Below are 24,955 nucleotides of genomic sequence, written 5' to 3'. Positions count from 1 at the left end.
GATGCAAAACGAAAGGCCAGCAGGCCCGGGACGGCTGTCCGCCGAGGCGTCGAGAAAAGAAAGAAGAAAATAATGCCCCTCTCCCCTTTCCCTGTTTTTCGATTTGAATCATTGCCTCATCTTACATCGTACGTCTCCATCGTGTCGTTTCTGCGGCCGTTTTGAGCACGTCCCGCTCGCCAGTGGCAAGAGGCGTTCGCCGGCCGCCCATTTTCAGATTAACCCCTACTATGGGCCTATCCCCAGACTAGATTACGGCGCAATAACGCGCACTCACGAGCCCCCAGATGAAGATGTGCAGGGGTGGAGATGTGCTCCACGAGACACGGCAGCTTGCCTCTCAGAAGAGATTTTCTTGCGTTTACTCCATAACTCTTCCGACCCTTGTCACGCTCCATGTGGTCCACCGGCCAGAACATCCAGGCAGTCCCACGGCCCCCTCGCCCCCATAGGTCTGCCTCATTTAACCTTTTCTCGTTCGGTACTGGCCTTATTTCCCTTTTCATCCTCTGGCTCCCCTTTCCTTCATCTTTCTTTTTCCTCCCTTGTTCTTCCCCTGTCTCTTTCTGCTGCGCAACACGTTCATTTTTCACTCGTTTTTTTCTCTCTCTTCATAGCCTTCCCTGTGCCTTGGCTGCACATCCACACTCCTTTTGCATCTTTTCTTCATTTCTGTTTACCGTAAGACGCTCGCTCGTCTCTTTCCTTCCTTTTTCGCTACCACTCCTTTGTATTCTTCAGAAAAGCAACAAACAAAGGCTCTTTTCGCTGAATCGCAATTTACGGGACGACTTTGAAAGAATCCTCAACAAGCACTTACGAACGATCCGATATCTTTGGCAGCAGGATCTTGGCTTCACATATTGGGGAACATCTTTCCTCTTCGACATCAAACGCACTCGAACGGCACACGCGCTGTGTTTGCGTTTTACTTTCTTTCTTTTCGTTCCATCTCTCATTGCCTGAGCGAGACCACGCGACGCTCTGCACGTCATCCTCGTCCAATGAAGTTCTCGACGGTCCCGACCGCCATCGCGTCGGCGCTGGTCCTGGGCGCCGCGCAGCCAGCCCTCGGCGAGCTGCATGTCGGCCACCGTGTGGCTCACCAGCACTACGGCAAGCGCAACGCTCACCACCACAACCACAACGCGGCCGCATCACTACACGAGCGGCAACCCGAGGCATCGCAGCCCGAGGCGCGCCAGGACGAGAAGCGCCAGCCACAAACGATCGAGTCTCTGCCCGCCCTCTTCACCCGCGACTCATCCTCGCCCTCTTCACCGCAGGCCGTCTCCCGCAGCCATGTCGACGACATCCCCAAAGACATTTCCAAGCGCGCCGTCTGCTCGCTGCCCAACGACCCGGATCTGTATGCTGTCCCTGGCGCATCAAATGGCGGCTGGGCCATGGCACCCGATGTGCAGTGCACGGCCGGCTCGTGGTGCCCCATTGCCTGCACCTCTGGCAAGGTGATGGCGCAGTGGAAGCCCGGCACTTCCTACTTGTACCCGGAGTCCATGGACGGTGGCCTGTACTGTGACTCCGACGGTACGCCCGTCAAGTCGTTCCCGGACCAGCCGTACTGTGTTGAGGGCACGGGCACTGTTTCGGCTGTCAACAAATGTGGTTCCGTTGTCTCGTTCTGCCAAACCGTCCTCCCTGGCGACGAGGGCATGTACATTCCCACAGACGTTCATGGCACAAGCACCCTGGCTGTTCCCGGCCCGTCTTATTGGGCTGGCACTGCTGCACAGTATGTCTTTCGTTGTCCTCTATATCTTTCTCTCCCTCTCGTTGTGATGTCTTGTTTCTAACAAATTAGCTACTATGTCAACCCTCCTGGTACTAGCGGCGCTGAGGGCTGCATCTGGGGTACAAATGCCAAGCCGATTGGTAACTGGAGCCCGTATGTCGCCGGCGCCAACACCGACAGCTCGGGCCTGACGTTCGTCAAGATCGCCTGGAACCCCATCTTCGTCTCGTCGGGCCTGGCCAGCACCAAGCCCACCTTTGGTCTGCGCATTGAGTGCGACGGTGGCGGCTGCAATGGCCTGCCCTGTGAGATTGGTCCTTCCAACATTCACGATTTTAGCGTCACAAGCTCCGACTCGGCGTCGGGTGCTGGCGGTGCCGACTTCTGCGTGGCCACTGTCCCCAAGGGTGGCAGTGCCAACATTGTCGTCTTCAACCTGGACGGCAGCGGCGGCAGCGGCGGCAGCAGCGGCAGTTCGTCGTCTGCGGCGCCGTCCACGCACTCGTCATCCTCGTCCTCGTCTTCTTCGTCTTCGTCCTCGTCCGAGACGTCGACCACCTCGACTACGTCGTCTTCGTCGTCGTCGTCGTCGTCCTCGTCATCCTCGTCATCCTCGTCTTCCTCGTCTTCCTCATCGTCGTCCAGCAGCAGCAGCTCGAGCAGCTCGAGCAGCTCGCGGAAGACGTCGACCTCGAAGACGGCCGGCCCGACCACCTTTGCGGGTGGTATCTTCCACGAGAACGGCACCGTTTCTTCCACCCAGTCGACCAAGACTGGCACCGTGACCGGCCCGACGACTGGCCTAGGCAACGGTGCCCCGTCGTCCTCCAATGGCGGCGCGTCACCCTCGACGTCCTCCAAGAGCGAGGCCGTCAGCCACAACCAGGGCGGTGCTGCTGTTGTTGGTCTAATTGTTGCTGTTGTTGCCAGTCTTTGGTTGTATTAGGCTGTGTGAAGCACAACACAAAGAAGCCAACCAAAACACGAAAAAAATCCAAAACGAAACCAAAAGTAAAACAAACACGGAAAACAAGTACAACGAAACGAAGCACTTGACGTTACACATTTCACTTTCGACTCTTCACCCGGGCTCGACTGGTCGCCGCTTGTGCTGACTGACGTCGATAACCGTCCTTTTTTATCCCTCCGCTTTTCACCATTCTCGCCATATAGTACCTTCCACGACTCTGCCATCTCTTTGGCAAAGTTCTCCATTTGGCCAGTACATATTACCTCTATATACCCGTGGCCTTTCCCGTCTAGACAGGAGAGTCCATTGTCTTGTTGATGACAGCCTGTTGCCTTTTTTTATTCGCCATTCTTCTTTTTTGGGCAACAGGGGTTGACCAGGTGTTTTTATCATACGAGCATTTTATACCTTATTCCCTTTTTACATCTTCTTACCCGCTTTTGTCGTAGGCGACCAGGAAAATGGTCCTGGTCGGATATGAGCAAAGCGGGCCCCCCTTTCTATTTCTTCTACTTTATCCATTTTGCTTCTATATGCGCGGCAGACTTCTTTTACCTTTTTTTATTTTTATTTATCCTGCCGCTGCACATGGTTGCTCTTTTTGTTTCACCATATACCCTTCTCCATTTCTAACCATTTACTTTTTTATTTTATTTCTTTCGCTGGAAGGGAAAAGATGACATTGTCTTGCTTTGCATCGCTTTACTTTGGTCATTTATGTTAGGATTGTGCCACATTCTCCTTCTTTGGAGAAGGGGGCTGGTCGATGATTTATTTTGATATGAAGTGACAAGTCTTTTTATTATCTTTTGTTGAGCCTCACTGTTTGCATTTGGTCATGGACATTTGTGCATTGGAGCGTCGTGTCTATGGGGACGGAAGCATATAACATATTTCTGCTGTATTGCGGAACAAACACAAATAAAACGATGACAACAGCTATTTTGGTTCCTAGTATATAAAATGTGCTATGTCTATGTCTTCGTGGTCTCGTCGACCATTGGTAACGAACGTATATGTCGTAGGCAAATCCAAGCTCCAACGCCAAGCAATATATACAAGCCGTTCATGGGCACGTCACCACCTCACGGTGCCTTGACCCAGGCCGGCACGCTGTTTATATCGACATCGCTCTGCTGTAGCTGCTCTCGCATCACCTCAGCGACAGGCGGGAAGCCGGCCAGGACGGCACCCTTGGCCTTGGCGCCCACAACGGCAAACTTGTGGGCGGCGTGGGCGACGAAGCCGTGCATCAAGCCCTGTGCCGCCAAGGACGACACCACGCTCTCGACGTCGGCCATGGTCACAGGCAGGTTGCCCCACACCATGCCCTCGCTGGGCCGCAGCTTGCGCACGCCGGAGGGAGGCGCCGCGACTGTGCTTCTCGCCGCGTTGGTGTTGTTGGCGACCGCCCGCATGAAGAGTGTGTTTGTGTGCTCGGCGCGCGGCCGCGGCGTGGGTGCGACGGGCGTGTAGCCCTCGATCTGGTGCTGTGCCAGAGTGGCAGCGGCGAGCACGTCTGCCAGGTCGAGCGTCGGCGCCGCGCGGCCGCGCGCCGCGGTGGCAGCCGACGACACGACGGCGTCGCTGTTGGGCGGCGGCACATAGGTGAGCAGAAACACGCGGCGGACCAGGGAGCGCCACAGCAGCGGTCGCATGCGGTACGCGAGGGTCAGCAGCAGGCGGCGGCGCACGAGCCAGGCTTCGTGCTCGTGCAGGGTGGCCTGGAAGGCAGCAAAGTTGCCCTGGCGCACGGCGGCCGCCATGGGCGCAAACACGGGCCGCAGCTCGTCGGCGGCCTCGGGGCGCAGCAGAAGCGCAGCCGAGGGGAAGATGCCGAGCAGCAGGTTGGCGGGGATGAGGTAGGTGAGGATGAGTTGGCGGTGGCGGCGGCAGGCGGGCGGGGTCTGGCGGTAGGCGGCCTCGAGGCAGAGGGCGGCGCGCTGGAAGTGGTTGTTCTCGAGGTGGAAGCGACCCAGATAATAGAGGTAGGTGACGCGCTGGGCGGCCGGGTAGAAGGCGAGCGGCGGACCCGTGTTGGTGATGTTGGTAAACATCTGCGCGGCCCAGCGGGCCTTGTCGCCGGCAAAGAGCAGCTTGAGGACGAGATTGGCCAGCCGGTACACGGCGACGCGGCGGCCCTCGGGGCGCGCGAAGCGGGCGCTGCTGCGGTCGGTGACGCACGCCGTGCAGACTTTCTGAATGGCGTCGGCGGTGCTCTCGACAAGCGACTTGCGCTCTTCATCGCCGCCGCCAGCGCCAGCGGCCGTACCACCGCCGCCACCGCCACCAGCGGCTGCCGACGGCTGTACGCGGCGCGTCAGGTCCGGGCGGTGGTGCATGATCATCGCCAGCTTGGCCAATGCCTCGCAGATGGCCACGCTGGTCTCGAGCATCACGGGTCCGGAGGGGTGCGTAAAGGCAGTGGCGCAAGATCTGCCTGGTTAGTTGTGTGCGCGGAGGACGATACTGACAACAAAACAGAAGAAATAAAAGGGAGAAAAAATAGAAAGGGGCACCAACGTCAGTAGTCCACTCAGTAGAGCGTATAGTGCCGGAAGGTCGTCAAAATTGACGTCGCGCCAGTACAGCATGTAGTCCTTTATGAACAGAATGAAGCTCAGCCACGGCGCGCCACCGCCGCCGTCGCCGTCGTCGCTGCGGAGCGGCAGACACTTCTCGACGAGGCTGTGAATCGACGCATCGCCGCGGAACTGCGTGCGCAGCTCCTGGCCCAGCTGCAGATACTGCGTCGGGGCATCGGGCTCGACACGCAGCCAGAGGCGCAGCGAGGCGCCGTCCTGCTTCTTGATGAAGCCGAGGATGCTGCTGAGGAACTGCGTGCTCAGCGACATGGTCTTCCGATCGGCCCGTTCGCTAGGCGAGCAGACGCGTGGGCATGGCGTGGGGGTGGTGGGTGGACACAGACGGAGGTACAGTGTGGGTGTCTTGTGAGAGTGTCTAACTGTGAGGCTGGAAAGAGACGGCGTTGGTGATGGACGCTATGTGCCATGTGCTGCTGGAGGAAGGCGTGCCAGCCTTGCTTTGGGCGGCAGTCGCGACCTGTAGAAGAGTGGGTCCACTGTATGGCTTCACACTGGCGAGCCAAATCCCAATATGACAGCCTTGTAAGCCGCACGGAGACAGTCTCGCTTCGCCTGGATTGGCTGCCGTACACTGTATTGAATTTCTTGAATGCATCTTGTCGTCTTTCAATAGAAAAGGACCTCCTACCCGGGCACACGATTGAGAAGAGGGCTACCGCATGTTTGGGTGCGTCTCGATCGCTCATGCTAAATGTTCCGATGCAGAGACGAATATATGCAGTATTCACATGCAAGTGCGACAGTGACACCGCAGCACTGCACTATTTCGCAGCAAGTTTGTTTACGAGCATTTCTTCCCTGCGTTCCTCCCTGTCAACCAGTCGTGGTCGTCCACTCGCTGCTCGTACAACGACATCAAGGGCCGTCCATTTCCGGCACTCTTCCTTTATACGGTAGGACTACGTGACTACTGCGCACACAGCTCTCTTACACAAAGACGGCCGTCCGAATCGTCTCCCTTTCCAACGCACAATGGATGGCAGTAAAAGACGAACTCCATACAACTGAGGCGTTGATGCAAAGACAGTGCGTATTAAGAATATACACCGTATCACACATTTTTCGAGCGCGGCCGCACAGTGCGCGTTAGCCCGTTAATTATGGGTCCTCTCCTCCCACCCGCCAATAGAATGCCCCACCTCGGTGAGGCTGCAGCGCCCCTTCCCTTCGCGTCTGCCAGCCAGAAAATTTACGCTCCAGGGCTAGTCGACCTCGCTTTCCGTTCACAGCTCTCTCTGCCCGTGCTTTCCTCCGTTGGCGCAAACCAAAGCAACCCCCAACCCTCCCTTCTTCGCTCCATCGCTTCATCGTTGCGTCGTACACCGCAACCTCCACGACCTCCACGACCGCATCACTGCACGGCACGCCCGGCCTGTCTCGACCTGTCTGTTGTTAGCATCGTCGGCTGGGTGCATTGCTTTCCTGTCGGCATTGGGCATTCGATTCGCGAGACTCGGTTGTGCCTTTGGAGGCGTCTCTTTTGTCCTTTTGTTTTTTCTTTTTCTTTTGTCTTTGTCACGACCCGACCCACGACAGCACCCCCTTCACCCCCTCAGGCACAATGAGCCGACGCGACGACTTCATCCAGGGCGAGGCCGAACTTGGCTCCGAGGAGGACGACGAGTCCTTTGATGGCGAGGAGGACGAGGACGAGGATGAAAGCCAGTCCCGGAGACGAGAGCGGCCGTCGCGCATTGAAGACTCGAGCGAGGAGGAAGACGACGACGACGACGAAGAAGAGGCCGCCAAGGTGCTGTAGTTTCGTCCTTTGTCTTTTCTTGTCGTCCCATGTGGCATCTTGTGTATCCTGTGACTAACGCATCGTCTCTCTCCAGATCCGCGAAGGCTTTATCGTCGACGAGAGCGAAGAGGACGACGACGATGGCGACGACGACACCGGCCGCGAACGCAAACGCCGCAAGAAGCGGCGGCGGGCCGAGCGCGAAGAGGAGGCCCAGCTGGACGAGGAGGATCTGGACCTCATCGGCGAGTCACGCCCCGACTGGGAGCGCCAGGCCGCGGCGCAGCCCAAGTTCAAGCGGCTCAAGCGCGGCCACCGCGACGAGGACGGCCCGCGCAGCGAGCGGCCCGACCTGGCCAAGATCTTTTCCGACGAAGAGGACGAGGATGACGACGACGCCGCCGCCGCCGGCCGCTATGCGCGCCCGGCCCACCGCGGCGTCGATGAGATGGACGACTTCATCGAGGAGGACTTCCCCGAGGACGAGGACGAGCGCCTGCGGCGCCAGGAGGACCTGGAGGTGGCCCGGCCGCGCGAGCGGTTCATTGGCGGCGTCATCGACACCACGGGCCTCGACAAGGACGCCCTCGACGACATGGACAAGATCTTTGGCGACGGCGGCGACTACGCGTGGGTCTTTGAGATTGAGGACGAGGAGGAGGACCGCGACCTCGGCGAGCAGGGCATCGAGCTCAAGGACGTCTTCGAGCCGTCCCAGCTGCAGGAGAAGCTCATGACCGACAGCGACAACGCCATCCGCTACACCGACGAGCCCGAGCGCTTCCAGATCGACCGCAAGCCCTTCCGCAACCTGCAAATCACCCCCGAGCAGTTCAAGGAGGAGGCTCGCTGGGTCATCAACCTCATGTGGCCCACCAAGCTGCTGCCCCAGAGCCTGCACGAGCCCTTTAGCAAGGCCGTCGGCAAAGTCCTCGAGTTCTTCGTCGTGGACGACGTCGAAGTCCCCTACGTCTTCCAGCACCGCAAGGACTACCTGATCCACGCCAAGCCGCGCCGCAGCGGCCGCGACGGCCGCGACGACCGCGACGACGGCGGCGACTACGACGTCAGCGCCGAGAAGCTGCTCAACCAGGACGACCTGTGGCGCATCCTCGAGCTTGACATCCGCTTCCGGTCGCTCATCGAGAAGCGCAACTCGCTCGACAAGACCTACGACAGCCTGCGCGCCTCGTCCCACCGCGTCGACGACCCCGTCTTCGAGGCCCTCGTCGGCCAGGCCTCCACCATGGAGGAGCTGCAGGAGCTGCAAGACTACCTCAACTTCCAGTACGCCGCCCAGCTGCGCGAGCTGGCGGCCGAGAGCAGCGCGGCCAACGGCAAGGCGGGGGACAAGGACCACAGCAACGGCGCCGGCGCCGGCGCCGCCGTCGTCACCAAGCGGCCCGGCGCCAAGTCCACGACCCTCTTTGAGCGCACCCGCAAGGCCAAGGCCCACGCCTTCACTGCCGCCTACGGCATCTCCGTCGACCGCCTCGCCCAGAATGCCCTGCGCATTAGCAAGAAAACGTCCGCCGAGGACCCCGCCAAGCTCCCCGTCGACCTCGCCGACAGCCTGACCGACGACACCTACGCCACCGCCGACGCCGTCATCCAGGCCGCCCGCGCGCTGTACGCCGAGGAGCTCTACGTAAGCCCGCGCCTGCGCAAGCACTTCCGCGTCGCCTACTACCAGAACGGCCTGGTCAGCTGCCACCGCACCGACAAGGGCCTGCGCCGCATCGACGAGGCCCACCCCTTTTACGAGATCAAGTACCTCATCAACCAGACCCTCGCCGACATGGCGCGCCGCCCGGACGTGTTCCTGAAAATGATGAGGGCCGAGGAGGACGGGCTGGTCGAGGTCCGCCTGGTCCTGCAGAACGAGCGCGAGTTCCGCCGCCAGCTCTACACCGAGTTCGCCTCGGACAACTTCAGCGAGCTCGCCGACGCCTGGAACGACGAGCGCCAAAAGGTGCTCGACCTGGCCTTCCCCAAGCTCGACAAGATCATCGCCAAGGGCGTCAAGGACTCGCTGCGCACCGCTTGCCAAGACGAGGTCCTCAAGTCCTGCCGCGACGAGTACTCCAAGCGCCTCGACCAGGCGCCCTTCAAGCCCAAGGGCCTCGTGCTCGGCACGCCGCCCCGCGTCCTGACGCTGTCCAACGGCAGGGGCGACCCGTCGCGCGAGCCCGTGTTTTGGACCTGGGTTGAGGAGGACGGTCGCGTGCTCGAGCACGGCCGCTTCGGCAACCTGGCCCGCGACGAGGCGCAGCGGGATGCCTTTGCCGAGGTCGTCAAGCGCCGGCGGCCCGACGTCGTCGGCGTCAGCGGCTTCTCGGCTGACACGCACAAGCTCCTCAAAGACCTCGAGAGCCTCATCAGCGAAAAGGGCCTCATGGGCCCCGAGTACGACGACCCCGAGACCAACGACTACCGCAGCGATCTGCTCGAGGTCGTCATCGTCAACGACGAGGTCGCCCGCCTCTACAAGGACAGCCCGCGCGCCGTCGCCGAGCACCCGTCCCTCAACTCCATGCTGCGCTACTGCGTCGCCCTCGCCCGCTACCTGCAGAACCCCATGAAGGAGTACGCCGCCCTCGGCAAGGACGTGCAGTCGCTCGTCTTCCACCCGTGCCAGCACCTGCTGCCCGCCGAGCGCCTGGCCAAGGCCCTCGAGTCCGCCATGGTCGACATGGTCAACCTCTGCGGCGTCGACATCAACGAGGCCGTCAGCGACGCCTACACCGCCAACCTGCTGCCGTACGTGTCCGGCCTGGGCCCGCGCAAGGCCACGGCCGTCATCAAGGGCATCAACGCCAACGGCGGCTCGGTGACGTCGCGCGACGAGCTGGTCGGCGACCCGGACAGCGGAAAGCTGGCCGTCGTGGGCCCGCGCGTCTGGAACAACTGCGCCAGCTTCCTGTACATTGAGTACGACAGCTCCAACTTGCTGTCCGACCCGCTCGACAACACGCGCGTGCACCCCGAAGACTACGAGCTGGGCCGCAAGATGGCGGCGGACGCGCTCGAGCTCGACGAGGAGGACGTCAAGGCCGAGGTCGACGACAACGGCCCCGGCGCCATCGTGCGCAAGCTCTTCAAGGAGGAGGAGCAGGAAAAGGTCAACGAGCTGATCCTCGAGGAATACGCCGAGCAGCTGGTGATGAAGTACAACCAGCGCAAGCGCGCGACGCTTGAGACGATCCGCGCCGAGCTGCAGGCCCCCTATGAAGAGCTGCGGCACAAGTTTATGACGCTGCCGCCGGACGTCGTCTTCACCATGTTCACGGGCGAGACCAAGGACTCGCTGTGCGAGGGCATGATCGTCCCCGTCTACGTGCGCGTGGTCAAGGACGACTTTGCCATTGTGAAGCTGGACTGCGGCATGGAGGGCCGCATCGAGGCGCACGAGGCGCCGCTGTCGTCGCGCGGCGGCGGCAGCGGCCTGCGTGACGCCCTGCGCGTCGGCCAGACGGCGCAGGCCAAGCTGCTCGAGCTCAACCGCAAGGACTTTATCAGCAAGCTGTCGGTGCGCGAAGACGCGCTGAGGCGGCCCTTCCGCAAGTTTGTGGACCACGAGCGCGGCACGTGGGACTTCCGCCAGGAAGACCAGGACCGCGAGGACCTCAAGGAAAAGGACAAGACCACGGGCCGCACGCAGCGCGTCATCAAGCACCCGCTGTTCCGGCCCTTCAACGCCACGCAGGCCGAGGAGTACCTGGGCTCGCAGGCCGTCGGCGACATGGTCATCCGCCCGTCGTCGCGCGGCAACGACCACCTCGTCGTGACGTGGAAGGTCGCCGACGGCGTCTACGAGCACATTGACGTGCTGGAGCTGCAAAAGGACAACGAGTTCTCCGTCGGCCGGCTGCTGCGCATTGGCGGCAAGTACTCGTACACGGACCTCGACGAGCTGATTGTCGAGCACGTCAAGGCCATGGCCAAGAAGGTCGGCGAGATGACGCGCAACGAAAAGTTCCAGCCCGGTACCCGTGCCGATACAGGTGAGTTTGCCTCTGGGACCGACAGCGAACGCTGTCTCCTGTCGTGCTGTACTCCTGTACTGCCGCTTTCTGTTCCAATTCTTGCTAACCACCCCCAGAAAAATGGCTTACCACCTACATGGACGCCAACCCCAACCGGTCGTCGTACGCCTTTTGCACCGACACCAAGCATCCCGGCTACTTCTTCTTGTGCTTCAAGGTCAACCGCAACACGCGCGTCAACTTCTGGCCGGTCCGCGTCATCCCCAAGGGCTTCGAGATGCTCAAGGTCGCCTACCCCGACATGCGCGCCCTCACCAACGGCTTCAAGATGCGCTACCAAAACGAGATTCTCAAGATGCAGCAAAATGGTGGACGGTGAGCGTGGGACCATGGACGGTGGACCGTGGGGAACGGAACCGATGTGTTGATGTTTTGCCCATTTTGTATGCCACATGCATTTTATGGGAGGAGTATGTTCTGGCTGTGCATTTATTTTATTTTATTTTTTATTTCCTTTGAATTTTGTCGTCTCATGCCGTTTCCCCGTTTCCCTTTCCTTTTTCCTCTTTCCCTCACTGTGTTTATATCAGGGCCGTTTCGGGACGACCTCTTCATTTGGCCCCTTTCCTCTTTACTCTTCCTCGGTATTTTGCTTGTCTTGTTGCGAACACTGCAAAACGGTTGGGCCATTGTGGAAATCGTGGAAAATTTAAAAAGATAGAAAAAGCCATGTATTGTTTTTATTAATGATCTAGCACTTCACCGTCTGCGTGCTACGTGACGTGCTTTTGTAGTGTGAATTTGGGGTCGATGAAAACCGTGTAAGTGCATAGTATGCAACTAAACGATATGGCGATAGTTGTACTCGTAGTACGCCGTACTTGACGGATACCCTCCAAAACACGTCTATATCCCTTCAACACCAACGCTCTGCTTCACGGCTGCGTCTCGCTACGTCGCAAGGCCGGATTATACTCATGCTGCCACTGAGGAGGCTTGACTTGTGCCCTGTTCTCCGTCCCGCCTGCACCCTCTCGCCATGGATCAAAATCAGACCGCATTGTCGTCCTTATAGCGGCAGCTCCACAACGGCAGGCGACGGCCGTGTCGTGCAGTCCGTCGCCGTGGTCGACACTGCAGACCTGGACGTGGAAATGTTTCGAGAGCGGGCGTTTCGAAAGGAGCGGCCGCTTGTCATCAAGGCCAGCAACAGCAGCCACCGCAACACGCGACGACTGCTGCCGGCGACTCGCCGCTGGTTCAAAGGCGAAGCCGGCCCGTCTCTGCGGCTGGCACCGTATCTCGAGCAGTTTGCCATGACACAGCTGCCGTACGAGCTGATGTACCCGCCACATCCTGGAGGAAGGCAAGCTCTCGCCAATTTCCATGCATGGCTTGCCTCGGGCGAATCGGCAGCTTCAGAGACATCGTCGACGACGACGACGACAAAATTTGTTCGTGCTGGCTTGGCCGAGCTTCTGACGCACTACGTCGCGGCCCTTCCGGCCCATGACGGCGACGTGCCGCGACTCATCCGACTGAAGGCACCGCTCGCCCTGTTTTTGGCGGCCGTCGAATACAACTACAGCAGCTTGGGGCCGTCCTCGTGCTCGATGGCATCCTCGACGGGGTCATTGTCATCCCACAGGACACTCACGCAGCTGTACATTGCCCAGGCATCGCTCGCCGAACTGCCGCCCTCGCTGCGGGACGACGTTCCGGCGCCCGACCTCGTGCAGCACGCCGGCCGTGGCGATGTCTACGACGCCAGCCTGTGGTGGGGCCTCGAGCCCACCTATACGCCCTGGCACCGCGACCCCAACCCGAACTTGTTTTGCCAGCTTGCCAGCAGCAAGACGGTGCGCCTGATGGCACCGGCCGGCGGTGAGGGCATCTTTCGGGCCGTGCAGACGGAGCTGATCAAGAGGCGGCAGACGTCGGCGCACCGCGTGTCGTCGCGCATCCGGGGCGAGGAGATGATGCAAGGGCCGGAGCGGGAGCTGCTGCACGCTGTCGTGTGGGGAGAGGACGGGGCACGCGGCGCTGGGACGATGCACGAGGCGCAGCTGGACGCGGGCGACATGCTGTTTATCCCCAAAGGATGGTGGCATAGCGTGCAGAGCGCGCACGGCGATGGGCGGCTCAACTCTTCAGTCAACTGGTGGTTTCGATGAAAATGGGACACGCTGTGTTCTGATAATGAAAACATGTAATGGTACAATGTAGGAACTTTGTTTCTGTACATATTTTGTCTTTTTGGCTCTTTGTCTGCTTCTTGCGTTGTCGGTGGACGTGTGCGGCTCGTCTTCTCTTTCGTCTAAAATATGCTCTCTATGGATAATCGATAAGAAAGAACAATGGGAAGGCAGAAAAACCAATGCATGCCATGTAACCAAAAATGTAAGAGACGCAAAAAGTAAACGGCCAACCCAGTGTAGGGGAAGAACCTGTATTTTGTGCGACGTGTGCCTCGTCCAAAAACCCAAACAAACAACCAAAAACCAAAAACCGGAAACCAAAAAGACAAAGAAACGAGGAAAAGCTGAGGAGACGAACCCTCTCGTCTCCATCTATGCCTTGCCGTCTCTGAACTTGCGGAAGAAGTCCATTGTGCCTTGGAAGACGACCAGGAGGATACCACCTAGAGGCGCTGTCAGTATGAAGTGTCGAAAGAAGAAGGTAAAGAGAGCAGGCAGATATAGACAGCAAAGGCAAAAATACGTACCGCCGGGGCCAAGACGCAGCACCTTGGGCAGGAAACCCTTGTAGAGCGCACCGAAGCCCTCCTCCTTCAGGACGGTGCCGACGGCCGGCCAAGCCCAGTTGTACTTGGACACAACACCAGGCACCCGAGTCTCGTTCTGAATACGGCTCTTGACGACGTCCATGGGCGTGTTCAGGAGCGTACCGACCGTACCGCCGACCGAGCCGGCAATAATGTCGTTGAGCATCTGGGACTGCTTGCTGCTGGCCTTGGGCATTAGCTGGCGCACCTGGAAGATGCAGCCAAAGTAGCCGGCGTTCCACAGGATGTGGCGCCACATGGTGCTCTCAAGACCCTGGTACATGGCGAGCACGCCCTCGTTGCGGATCGTCTTGGCAACGACGTCGATCATGCCGTTGTACTTGCCGGCCGAGGCCTTGTCCTGGAGACGAATCTTGACGAGCTCGAAAGGAACGACGCTGGAAGGGACAGTTAGGCCGCGCACGGGACTTTGCTTCTGCTCTTCAGCCCTTCAGGACTGTGGATCTTCAGACCACCCAAACACTTACACAAAACTCTCAGTGGCACCGGCCGTGGCGCCGGTCAGGACACTCAGGCTCTGGGTCATCTTCTCCTGGCCAAAGGCCTTGCGGTAGAACTTGCCCCACTCGTCGTTGGCAGCAAACTTGGTGGCACGCTTGGGCGCCTCCATCATGATCGGGGCAGAGATACCACGGTATAGTCTCGAGAAGCTGCAACCGAAGAGTCAGCGGTCAGTCCGAGAATGAAAATCCCTGGCTCGAATGTCTCGTCGGCACGACCTACCCTTCGTGCTTGATGATCTTCCGGAAGCAGTCGACCATGCCATTGTACGAATCGGCGCCAGTGCCCTTGCCGGTCTGAAGTTGGCTGCAATGTGGTCAGTATCTCAGCATCTTCAATGCCTCCTGTCGCTGGCCTCCATATCGTCTCCAGAAAGGACCGTGTTCGACGTACACTCGGGTCTCTGTACAGGGAAAAGGTAAGGTTAGCAGGGCTCGGGCGTGACTCGGAATCGGCAGGCAAAGGGGAACAAGGAACAGCAGACAAAACGTACTGACGACATCCAGCGGGTACATGACAAGGATCTATTGGCAGCACCATGTCAGTGTCCTTCTCGTAGGACTGCGGGCACGCCCGAACAAGCCGCCGGGAACAGGTCGCTTGCTACACACCTCAGAAACGCCGGCAACCGCACTGGACACACGATCGGTTAGCAACGGACATCTTTCCGATCGCCTCCGGCGCAAGATACCCCGAGACAGCCCCAGAGGCGATCGCGAGCATCCAGCGCCGGACAATGGCAACATAACCAAACAACAATAGCAACAAAACGCAGTCTCTGAACTAATTGGCAAACATACCCAGCGGCGAACTGGTAAACAAAGGGAAGAGGCTGGTCAGACATCGTGACGGATCTCGGAGAAGAAGGCCGAAGAGGGGCGAGGGCGACGGCGGAGGACGGAGGACGGAGGAGCCGGCGACGGGTAGACGGGTGAGGCGAGCAAACACGACAAAGATTCTATCCAAGGGAGCCAGGCACGCTGGATGAGAAAACAAGAACGGCGTAGGAAAACAGAGGTGAGTAAAAGGAGGGGACGGCCAGACGATATGATTTGCGCCAAAAAGTATGGTTTGGCGTCAAGCCAAATGCCCCGTACGTGTATCGGACTCCAGAACGGAAAGAGGAAAAAAAATTATGGGGTTCACAAAAAAAAAATAGGAAAATGCGGGAAAAAGCGAAAATGGAGAAGGAACCACCCCATGTTTGGCAAGGCAAGTGCGAACCGCCGCGAAAAGCCGCTGTTGAAGCCCGCAGTGTAAGCTATCGATAATTCGTCCCCTGTGGTACCTTTGCTATCCCCACAGCGGAGGCGCACGAGACGCTCTTTTACCGTGCGCGATCGGCGGACTCATGGCGTGCAATTGCGCGGTTTCTTGTGTAGAGGAGTGCGGGTGCAGTCTTGGGGGTGGGGGTCGAGCATAGTGGGCGCTGGGGCGGCGAAGAGCGCTGGAACACAGAATAGGAAGAACCCGGTATCGGTATTTCGTAGTCCTTAGCAGGTCTCGCGTGCGGCCGCTCTTTCCTTCTATCCCCCGGTTTGGACATCAACTGGCAGGCGCGACAACCGGCATCAACGGCACTGTGAAGACCGCCAAGCGCACTTGCCGCTTGTAGCAGAGAAGCCAAGCTTTGCAGCAATCGCAGTTGGACGCTGTCGCTACCTACGACTTCCGTTGCTGCGACTCTTGAAGCTTGATCCTGCTCGTTTTGAAAGCTTTTTCACAAAACTTGCAGGACAACATTTTCCTGGAAGGCAAGAGCCCAGTGCAAGTCAGTATGCCTACTTCCTGTTCAGAATTTGGTGGGATGTTGCACAAGGCAGGAGTGGCCCGTATAAATGACTAATCCGTCAGTGCATTTAAGAGCATGCAGCACTGAACGAGACGCGCGCCGGCGGGGTGGAACATGTTGTGCAGAAAGCGCGATCAGGGCTCGGGCCCAGGCCCCCAGCCCTGCTCCTTCCCCGCCAAACGTAGGGCCTGATCTCACCGCGACGGCTTGCGCACAAGGACGAGGCAGTCGCGACCGGCGCATATCACACTCGGCAAGAAGACACACGTGAAACGACCTCTTGGGTGCCCACAATGCCCGATCGTAGGTCATGCACAACATCATAAACAAGACTTAACAAAGCGCGTGGCATCTGACTGGCATGGCTCGTGTTCACCAATGACGACGCATCCGCAAACAAGCGCTCTTTCGCGGCGTGTCTGGCGTGTTCCCGTTGCACTTTAGGGCCGCGGCGTTTGTCCTTGAAAGGAAGCTTTTGAGCCTCTGGGGACCCTAACCCGGCGCACCTGCCGCTTTGATTGGCTGCCAGCTCGAATCGCTCCTTCCTTTCACTGGAACTTATCGGGTTGATTTCACTACCAATCGTGGCAGGCGCGTCACACACACATTAATTTAAGACACTATTTTGTTGTTATTTTGCCTCTGGCTCATTCTGACCTCATTAAAAAACACTTAAAGACTCGACATCCCCCTCTGCGCCGACCACACTGCCGCCGACGCCACCCTTCGACCGCTTCCTCTCCCCTGATCAACTGTACCGTCTTTCAACTCGACACGGTCGACTCTTATATCCCCTCGCTCGTCGACGGCACACACCTCAATACCGTCCTCGTCCTTTCCCGGACATAACGGATCGAACCAACTTGAAGCCGAGGAACGATATATCCCGTCCTGCTCGCATCGACCTGCCCGTAACCTGTGAGACGCATCCATCGTCTGCCAACCTTTCGAACGCCCTCCAGACCAGATCGTTGCTTTTATCTTGGCTCCTGTCGCCGACAGCCTTGCGTGGCGCATCTGTATCCGATCCACTGGTTTTTTTTGTTCTCTCTCAACGCCACGAGGCAAACGTGCTCAACATCCGGCAAACTTACTAGCTCGCCATCTATCGACATTCACACCGACCGCACGTCAGCTGTTGCAGGTCCTTCTCAACTCGCTTCCTTCTCGCGCCTTTAAATACGCCGTGGTCCCTGAGAATCACAGCGAGGTGCGCTTCTGAAGCAGGAGAGGAGGGGCTTGCAGAGATTCCAGTCTTTGCAACCCCCGGTGCACTGTGTTTGTGCCTAAATGAGTCAACTCTGGTCGTGCTACATTGCAGACAATGTCGAGCGCTTTCGACGCCTGCTCGCCCTGACGGGCCACACTGCCCAGGCAGCTGCTGTTTGGAACGCGAACGCAGGCGCCGCCAGCGGCGGCGGCAGCGCCGGAGGTGGTGGTGGGGGCCCTAGTGGCTCCGGGGATGCTGGAAGCAGCCCCCACGGGACGTCGCCAAGGGTTCCTGCCGGCAAGCCACGCAAAGCTTCCGGCTTCGGTGCGGGTTTTGGTCCGGCCAAGTCGGGGGCTGGCGGTGGTGGCAGCATTGGCAAGGCTGAGATCAACAGCCGGGACCATGCCGGCTTGACTCTCCTCCTTCGTGCTGCCGCATCTACGTCCGAAACCGGCGTTCTTTTCGTCGAAGCGCTTCTCGAACACCCCGCGATCGACATCTATGTACAAGACCCAGAAAGCGGCTGGAATGCGCTGCACCGCGCCCTCTATGCCGGCAACATTTCCATCGCACGGCTGCTCCTCCTGAAGGAGCGCAAGGACATTGCTGGCCAGACCCTGGGTGCGCCCGTGGGCCGTATCGGCCAGCTGATCAAGACCAAGGACCACGAGGGCAATAGTCCCTTTGACTTGTACAACTCGATCATCGGCGAACGGCGCCTCGCCGCCCTGGACAACACGGCAGCACCTGACGGCGACGACTCCGACGACGACGATCACGCTATCCAACAAAACCACCCCACTGGCTGTGCCAACCTTCAGGCTCTCGTCGACGGCGAAGACCTCTTCTTTTTTGGCAGCAACAAGAACTTGACCCTCGGAATGGGCGATGGTGACGACCGCCAGTTCCCGGAGCGCGTGTACCTCAAGCGACCGGATCACCTGGTCCGCCGTTTCTACGAGGAGCATCTCGAAGAAACCAAGCAGCTCGACCCAGCCGACATTTTGCCGTCACCGACCGACGGCATCGACAACATACCGGCTCTGATCCAAGGCCGTCCCCTTTTGATCCACGACGTGGTCTTGTCCAAGTTGCACAGTGCTATCTTGACCGCGGACCCAGTGTCGAACCTCTACATGTGCGGTATTGGCCGCGGCGGCCGTCTGGGCCTCGGCGACGAAAACACCCGCTTCTCCTTCGAGCCCGTCCAGGGTCCCCTCACCGACCGGAAGATTGTCCAGGTCGCCCTGGGCCAGAACCACAGCATGGCCGTTACCGACAACGGCGAGCTCTGGACTTGGGGTGCCAACACCTTCTCGCAGCTCGGCTACGCCCTGCCGCCCTCGCCCAAGCGCGATCAAGACCCCATGACAGCCACCCCGCGGCAAGTGTTTGGGCCTCTTCGGAAGGAGACCATCCTGGGCGTGGCTGCGTCTGCTCTGCACTCGGTGGCTCACACGGGATCGTCACTCTACTGCTGGGGCAAAAACGTCGGCCAGCTCGCACTGATGGATGCGGACTCGCGCTCGCTCGACGTACAGACGGTTCCGCGTAAAGTGGCCGCCTCCCTCTTCTCGTCGCCCATTGTCTCTGTATCGGCCATCGACAAGGCCACGACGTGTCTCCTCGCGAACCACACCGTCTGCGTCTTCACGAGCTACGGCTATAAGATTGTCAAGTTTCCCTTTACAGAGACCTTCGGCCATCGTCTTGGCAACTTCAATATGTCCTCGCGCTACGACGCTGGCCGCAACCAAATCAACTACATTGCCTCCGGTGGGGAGACGATTGCCGCCGTCACAAGCCGTGGTGATCTCTTCACTATGAGCCTGACCAACCTGGCCGAGAGCAGCCAGTCGGCTACGTCGACCACCAACCCTTCCAAGATCCGCGATGCCCTGACGACGCCGCAATGCATCTGGAATGCCCACAAAGATGGTGTGCGGTCTGTGGACGTGGGCGAGCAAGGCTCTGTCATCATCTGCTCGCACTCCGGCGCTGTGTGGCGCCGTATCAAGCGTGCCAAGGCCAAGGATGCGCATGTCAGCGGTGGCGGTGCTACCAAGAACCAGAAGAAGAAGGACTACAAGTTCCAGCGAGTGCCGTACATCACAAACGTGACCACCGTGCGCAGCTCCGCCTTTGGTGCCTTTGCGGCCATCCGGTGCGACTCGGACGTCATCAAAGAGCAGATTGGCGTCGAGGAGCAGTCGCTGTGGGAGGACGTCCGCCCGCTTATGGCGATCAGCGACTTTACATCAGCGGAACCGGACACAAAGGACGCAGACAACCTCAAATTCTGGGACGCCACCTCCCTCCAGGAGCGCCTTGGCCCTGTGGCCTACCAGATCCTGCGCGCCATCGACCTCGAGCGCGACCTGACGGACCATCTCGCCAACTGGGAATTTGAACATCGAGGCTCGCCTGCCCCGGGCGTTATGGTCTGCACCTCCCAGTCGCCGGAGATTCGGATCCCCGTGCACAGCTGGATCGTCTCTGCGCGCAGCAGTGTTTTGCGCGATGCACTGGCGCAGTGCCGGCACGGCGACAGCACGTTTGAGCTTGTCGACGTGCTGTCCATCCAGACGGAGCAGACCGACGGCGGGGACAGTGTTGCCGTCATCACCGTCCAGGGCCTGGACTTGCTCAGTCTGCTGAACCTTGTTTTATACATGTACGAGGACAAGGTCATCCCGGTGTGGAACTATGCACGCCAGGCGCAGCCGCTGGCGCATCGCTACCGCCAAGTCCGGACGGAGGTCATGAAGGCGGCGACGCGCCTGAACATGCCTCAGCTTGAAGCTGCCGTGCGCATCCAGACGGAACCAAAACAGACAATGCACGACGACTTCCGGGTAGCCATGCAGGACAGCCGCTTCTTTGAAGATGGTGATGCCATTTTGGAACTGAACGGCGCCGAGTTGCCTGTGCACAGTGTGTTCCTGTGCCAACGCTGTCCTTGGTTCGAGGGTCTCTTCCACGGCCGCTCTGGTGGCCAATGGTTGGCCAATCGCCGCCAGACGTCCGCCCAGTCCGTGACGAAGAGCAAGATCAGGCTAGATCTGAAGCACATGGATCCCAAGGCTTTCCAGTTTGTTCTTCAGTACCTGTATGCCGACGTGGGCCCCGAGCTGTTTGACGGCCTGGTAGCACCGGACCTCGAAGCCTTCTTCGATGCCGTGCTCGACGTCTTGAGTATTGCCAACGAGCTGATGCTCGACCGCCTGTCCCAGATCTGCCAGCTGGTCATTGGCCAGTTTGCTACGACACGCAACATTTCGCACCTGCTCAACACCGTTAGCGTCTGTGTTGTCAGCGAGTTCAAAGATGCGGCTCTCGAGTACATCTGTCTGCAGATGGAGACGATGCTGGAGAACCACTTGTTGGACGATCTCGATGAAGAGCTGCTCCAGGACCTGGACGCCGTCGTCCGCGACAACCAACTGGCGCAAATGCCCTTTGCAAGAAGTGGCCGTGCCATGGCCGACCTCCTGCACAAGTATCCCGAGCTGGCCCAGGACATGGACGAGGAGCGGCAGCGCCGGGTGCGGGAAATGGCATTCAAGGCGGCACACCGCGACGACGACCGCCGAACGCTTTCGTCCTCCTTCAAGGGCCGTGCTGGCAGTGTGGACGACAACAGCAGCGGCAGCCTGTTCATGCCGACCGCTTCCCCGAGCGCCGAGCGCGCAAGACGAAAACCTCGGACGAACAAAAACGAGCAGCCGATGAGCCCTGTCTTGCGGCCCAAGGCGTCGCATGCTGACCTCATGTTTAGCATGGAAGAGGACGAAGCAACGGGCGGCGCTCTGGCAGGGACGCGACCGGGCAGCCGTAGCGGTCCTGCTGTGCTGAGGACCGACGATGGCCCTGACGATGGGACGGCGCCCGTCTCTCTGCGGGACGAAAGCGGTTTTGGTGTCTCGCCGTTCCAGTCGCGGCCTGCGGTCAACGCCACTATCGCTGGCTCGTCGCCCGTCTCAAGCTTCGCACCGCCAACAACACCTGCACGCCGCCCAGGCGTTCTTACAAAACGTGGAGCAGCTCCGCCTGCACCCGCACCGGCCCCAGCGACAATGACGCCCAAAACGCCAGCAGAAACCGGCGCCAAGCCGTGGGGCTCGCCAGCGGCGACACCGCCGACAGAGCGGCTGAATATACGCTCCATCCTGACGGAGACGGTTTCGGCGCCATTCATCGACCCCCGGAAATCTGCACTGTCGGCCGGTCTCAAAGAACAGCGACCCGGTCTCGAGGATGCGCCGGCCGTTTCGTTGCCGAGAATTGCGGCGCCCAAGATGTCACAAAAGGAGCGAAAGAAGCAGCAACAACAGCAGCAGCTCCTGCAACAAACCCAGACTCTTGCCAAGAGCCTACCAAAGGCCTCGGCCTGGGACAAGAGCGCAGTCCAATCATCGCCCTCGGCAGCGGGCCCGGCCAAGCCGCCCGCGACCACGCAGCTTGCGCCGCCGCCGTCTACGTCTCCCCTGGCCACGTCTGGTTCCAGCACTCCGTCCGGATCCGGCGACCCTGCACTGGGATCACTGCCCAAGCCACGCGGCAAGAAGTCTCTGCATCACAGCCCCCGGACCGCCTCGCCAGACACGCGCTTCGCCGGCCAGCCGCGGCCGAGCGCGAGCGGGTCATCGTCATCAAAGTCAGCCAATGCTGCACCGCTCGCACCGCACTCCAGAGTGTACATCAAGCCGCCGCCCAAGTCCGAGCCTGTGCTGGGCTTGACCATGGCAGACATCTTTTTGCAGCAACAGCTCGAGCAGGAAACAATGAAGGAGGCGGTGGCCAAGCGCAGCTTGCAGGAGATTCAGCAGGAGCAAGCGTTCCAGGAGTGGTGGGACCAAGAGAGTCAGCGGACGCAAGAGGAGGAGACACGGCGTCAGCAGTCACGCGGCAAAAGTGGTTCAAGTGGTGGTGGCCGGGGTGAAGGGGGCCGTGGCCGTGAAGTACAAGGGGGTGCCAAAGCAGCCGATGCTCGCCAGAACACCAGTGCGGCAGCAAGCCTTGGTGGTGACGGCAAGGCGGCTGCGTCGACGTCGTCTCGCAAGCACAGGCCATCGACGACGAACAAAGCGGCGACTCGAGGGGGAGGGACAGGGGGTGGAGGTGGCGGCGGTGGAGGTCGCAACCAACGCGGAGGCCGTGGTGGTGGGGATGGCCTCGGCCAGCACCATGCGGAAGCTGCTGCCGGTGGAGAAGGCGGATCGTCTCGACGACGGGGTGGTGGTGGTGGACGAGGCGGCAAGGCATAGATGAGGTGGGTTTTGTCCCCTGTCTCTGTCACTCTGCTACGCGTGTTGAACATGTTCGTGGCTTTCGTTGTTTCCACTGTCTTCATTGTCTATATTACCCGCCGCTTTGCAGGCTGCTTTGTTTTGAACGCTCGAGTTTTCTTTTCCAGCAACTGTATATACACCGCCAGTCCCCTGGCTTGGCTTTTTTCTTGGTTCGATTATGTGTTAGACTATTTTACATGGCGTTTCGCGGGATCTGTTGCGCTTCTATGGGCCCAGAGGGAGAGGCAACAGGAGAATAGAGGGCAGCCTAATTTACCTCGCCACGTTTCCATCGTCCACAAGTCCACAATTTCACGATATACAAATATGAGATGCATTGGCGTATGCATGCAGCCACAGCAGGTTCCTACTTTGTGTGATGTTGTCATTTTGACGGTTGCTCGCCCCAGATGGAGCAGCACAAAATATGCAGTCAGGATGTACAGAAGAAGGAACAAAAAACCACATGACGGGAAAGCAACACAGGTCCGGCATTTGAAGCCATCGTCCATTATTGCGAGGTCGTAATGCTTTTCAAGCTTGATCTGGTTGGCCAATGTCATTGCATTGCAAAGGGGAGGCGGGCGTCTGTGTGTTGTGAGCCTATTAGGCATCCAAGGGGGATTCAAGACGAAAAATATGGAATTTAAAGAAAATAATCGGAAAATAAAGAACGAGTGATAAAGTCATTTTTGTGTCCGCTCAACAACCACCACCGCGTCAATCATTGCCAACCCAAGTCTCTCTCGATGTCGCTTCTCTGAAGGCCCCGTCTACCCTTTGGCTCCCTGATGACTACCAGGTGCCGATAGATTGCTGTCATTACTATGTGGCTTGGAGTCACAAACGCCGTTCAGCCAGTCATAAACCTCACTCATGCACCGTTTCGCGGTCTCGTTTGCGGGTGCCCGCAGTAGCTCCAACAGTGTCAACTTGTCGGCAGGATGCACGTACGGAGCAGTTTAAGGGACAAAGGTTGGCAATACTTTGGATGCCCATTTGTGTTGTTGCCTTGAGGCTCAAAACGAGCATCTGCCTGGATGATGGTCTCACATTGACCAATCTCAACCACGAATTCGGCAGCCACGAAAAGAAAAGGAACAGAATTGGAAGGAAAAAAAGAACCACAGAAAGACAATGAGACCGAATTGCTCAATGTTGCTGGATTGTTGGATAAGTTTTCATCCCATGATAGGCACCTTCACCAAAAATCCCTCGACAAATCCTGTGCCGATCCGTGTTTATCATTCGAACCTATCATACACACTCCGTAATACAGATAGATGTACAACATACGCACGACAGAAGCCCGGTGCTAGATTGGCAATCGCTGCGATTCCCCGTATCATCGCGAGGCGAGCAAGCGATGAGGACGTGCATGTGGTGCTCGCTGTAAGCGCTGTGCGTGCTGGGAATTACAGCGATCCGACCACCCAATCAGTGGACAGGGCTGTGGCGTGCCAGTCTGTAATATTATACGGAGTAATACAGTGCACAAGGAGTGGAGAGCACCTGATTGCCCACTGTAACACTCATGTCAGTTGACCTATTGACTCCAGATTCGGCCTCTGCGCCATTTGGATGCCCGCCGAAAAGATGCATTTTCTCGACCAATTTGCCATCGACTTGCATCTCTCTTCTTTGCTATCCTACGTAACATGTAATTACACTGTCTTCATCTCTCAGCAAAAGCTGCTGTTGTTGGCGCTGTGTATAGAACCGGTACATTCCGAGGAGAATTTCGTCATCGGATGGGATCTTTCAGTGGTGTTACTGCGTGATTCAACATGCTGTCTAGGCTCTGTCCCTTCCCATCACTACTGAGTCAGACATATCAGTGGTCGGCCTCGCAGTAATGCACACGGTGCGAGTGGGTTGCTCCTGCCACTATTCAGTACAACGCGCACTTTCCAAGTTGTGGGTTGGTCTGGTCAATCCCCCATTTCTGCGCCTAGTCACTGGCCTGTCTAGCTCCTGCCCTCTTGGACACTGTTCTGGGAATGGCGCTGGTTCATGCCTTCCCTGGCCTTTACATCGCAGTTCCCAATCGAGAAGGAACTACCGAATGGGCGACCAGAGGAAAGAGCGAGCTGCAGGAAAGAGCATTTCATCCCTGGCCATAGCACCTCAGTGGTGCTTGGGGTTGCCTAATTCGTTTTGTGTCATCACATCAACAAAAAACTAAACAGAAATTGTCCTCGGGCAGAGACAAACACATCAAACGCTCTTCCATACAAAGCACCCTGCGCCATCACCTCTGTTATCGTGACGGGTATCCCATATCAGCCATCCGTTGCGC

General features: G+C 58.7%; 6 protein-coding genes across 6 annotated transcripts; 4 read left to right on the top strand and 2 right to left on the bottom strand.

Moving 5' to 3' along the window:
* Window positions 1-1,004: 1,004 nt before the first annotated feature.
* On the top strand, window positions 1,005-2,699 carry SPSK_04186 (SUN domain protein (Adg3); the record flags this gene model as incomplete). Its single annotated transcript, XM_016730997.1, has 2 exons — window positions 1,005-1,753; window positions 1,823-2,699. 2 exons carry the CDS (start codon window positions 1,005-1,007, stop codon window positions 2,697-2,699), a joined length of 1,626 nt encoding a protein of 541 aa, XP_016585825.1.
* Window positions 2,700-3,808: 1,109 nt separating this feature from the next.
* Window positions 3,809-5,578, bottom strand: SPSK_04155 (cop9 signalosome complex subunit 12; the record flags this gene model as incomplete). Its single annotated transcript, XM_016730966.1, has 2 exons — window positions 3,809-5,159; window positions 5,247-5,578. The coding sequence occupies 2 exons, from the start codon at window positions 5,576-5,578 to the stop codon at window positions 3,809-3,811; spliced, it is 1,683 nt and encodes a 560-aa protein (XP_016585824.1).
* A 1,312-nt stretch (window positions 5,579-6,890) lies between these two features.
* SPSK_03867 (transcription elongation factor SPT6) lies at window positions 6,891-11,435 on the top strand (the record flags this gene model as incomplete). The annotated part of the gene is made up of 3 exons (XM_016730682.1): window positions 6,891-7,079; window positions 7,165-11,074; window positions 11,173-11,435. 3 exons carry the CDS (start codon window positions 6,891-6,893, stop codon window positions 11,433-11,435), a joined length of 4,362 nt encoding a protein of 1,453 aa, XP_016585823.1.
* A 598-nt stretch (window positions 11,436-12,033) lies between these two features.
* On the top strand, window positions 12,034-13,230 carry SPSK_04360 (uncharacterized protein; the record flags this gene model as incomplete). The annotated part of the gene is made up of 1 exon (XM_016731168.1): window positions 12,034-13,230. The coding sequence occupies one exon, from the start codon at window positions 12,034-12,036 to the stop codon at window positions 13,228-13,230; it is 1,197 nt and encodes a 398-aa protein (XP_016585822.1).
* Window positions 13,231-13,626: 396 nt separating this feature from the next.
* SPSK_04227 (solute carrier family 25 (mitochondrial 2-oxodicarboxylate transporter), member 21) lies at window positions 13,627-15,207 on the bottom strand (the record flags this gene model as incomplete). The annotated part of the gene is made up of 8 exons (XM_016731038.1): window positions 13,627-13,706; window positions 13,782-14,290; window positions 14,330-14,512; window positions 14,586-14,669; window positions 14,757-14,766; window positions 14,857-14,887; window positions 14,975-14,996; window positions 15,164-15,207. 8 exons carry the CDS (start codon window positions 15,205-15,207, stop codon window positions 13,627-13,629), a joined length of 963 nt encoding a protein of 320 aa, XP_016585821.1.
* Window positions 15,208-17,445: 2,238 nt separating this feature from the next.
* SPSK_03853 (BTB domain and ankyrin repeat protein) lies at window positions 17,446-22,632 on the top strand (the record flags this gene model as incomplete). The annotated part of the gene is made up of 1 exon (XM_016730668.1): window positions 17,446-22,632. One exon carries the CDS (start codon window positions 17,446-17,448, stop codon window positions 22,630-22,632), a length of 5,187 nt encoding a protein of 1,728 aa, XP_016585820.1.
* Between the last annotated feature and the right edge of the window lie 2,323 nt (window positions 22,633-24,955).

This window comes from Sporothrix schenckii (assembly GCF_000961545.1).
Source record: "Sporothrix schenckii 1099-18 chromosome Unknown Cont47, whole genome shotgun sequence".
NCBI lineage: Eukaryota > Fungi > Ascomycota > Sordariomycetes > Ophiostomatales > Ophiostomataceae > Sporothrix > Sporothrix schenckii.
The sequence above is the reverse complement of the archived record's forward strand: the minus strand, read 5'-3'. Positions and strand labels throughout refer to the sequence as shown.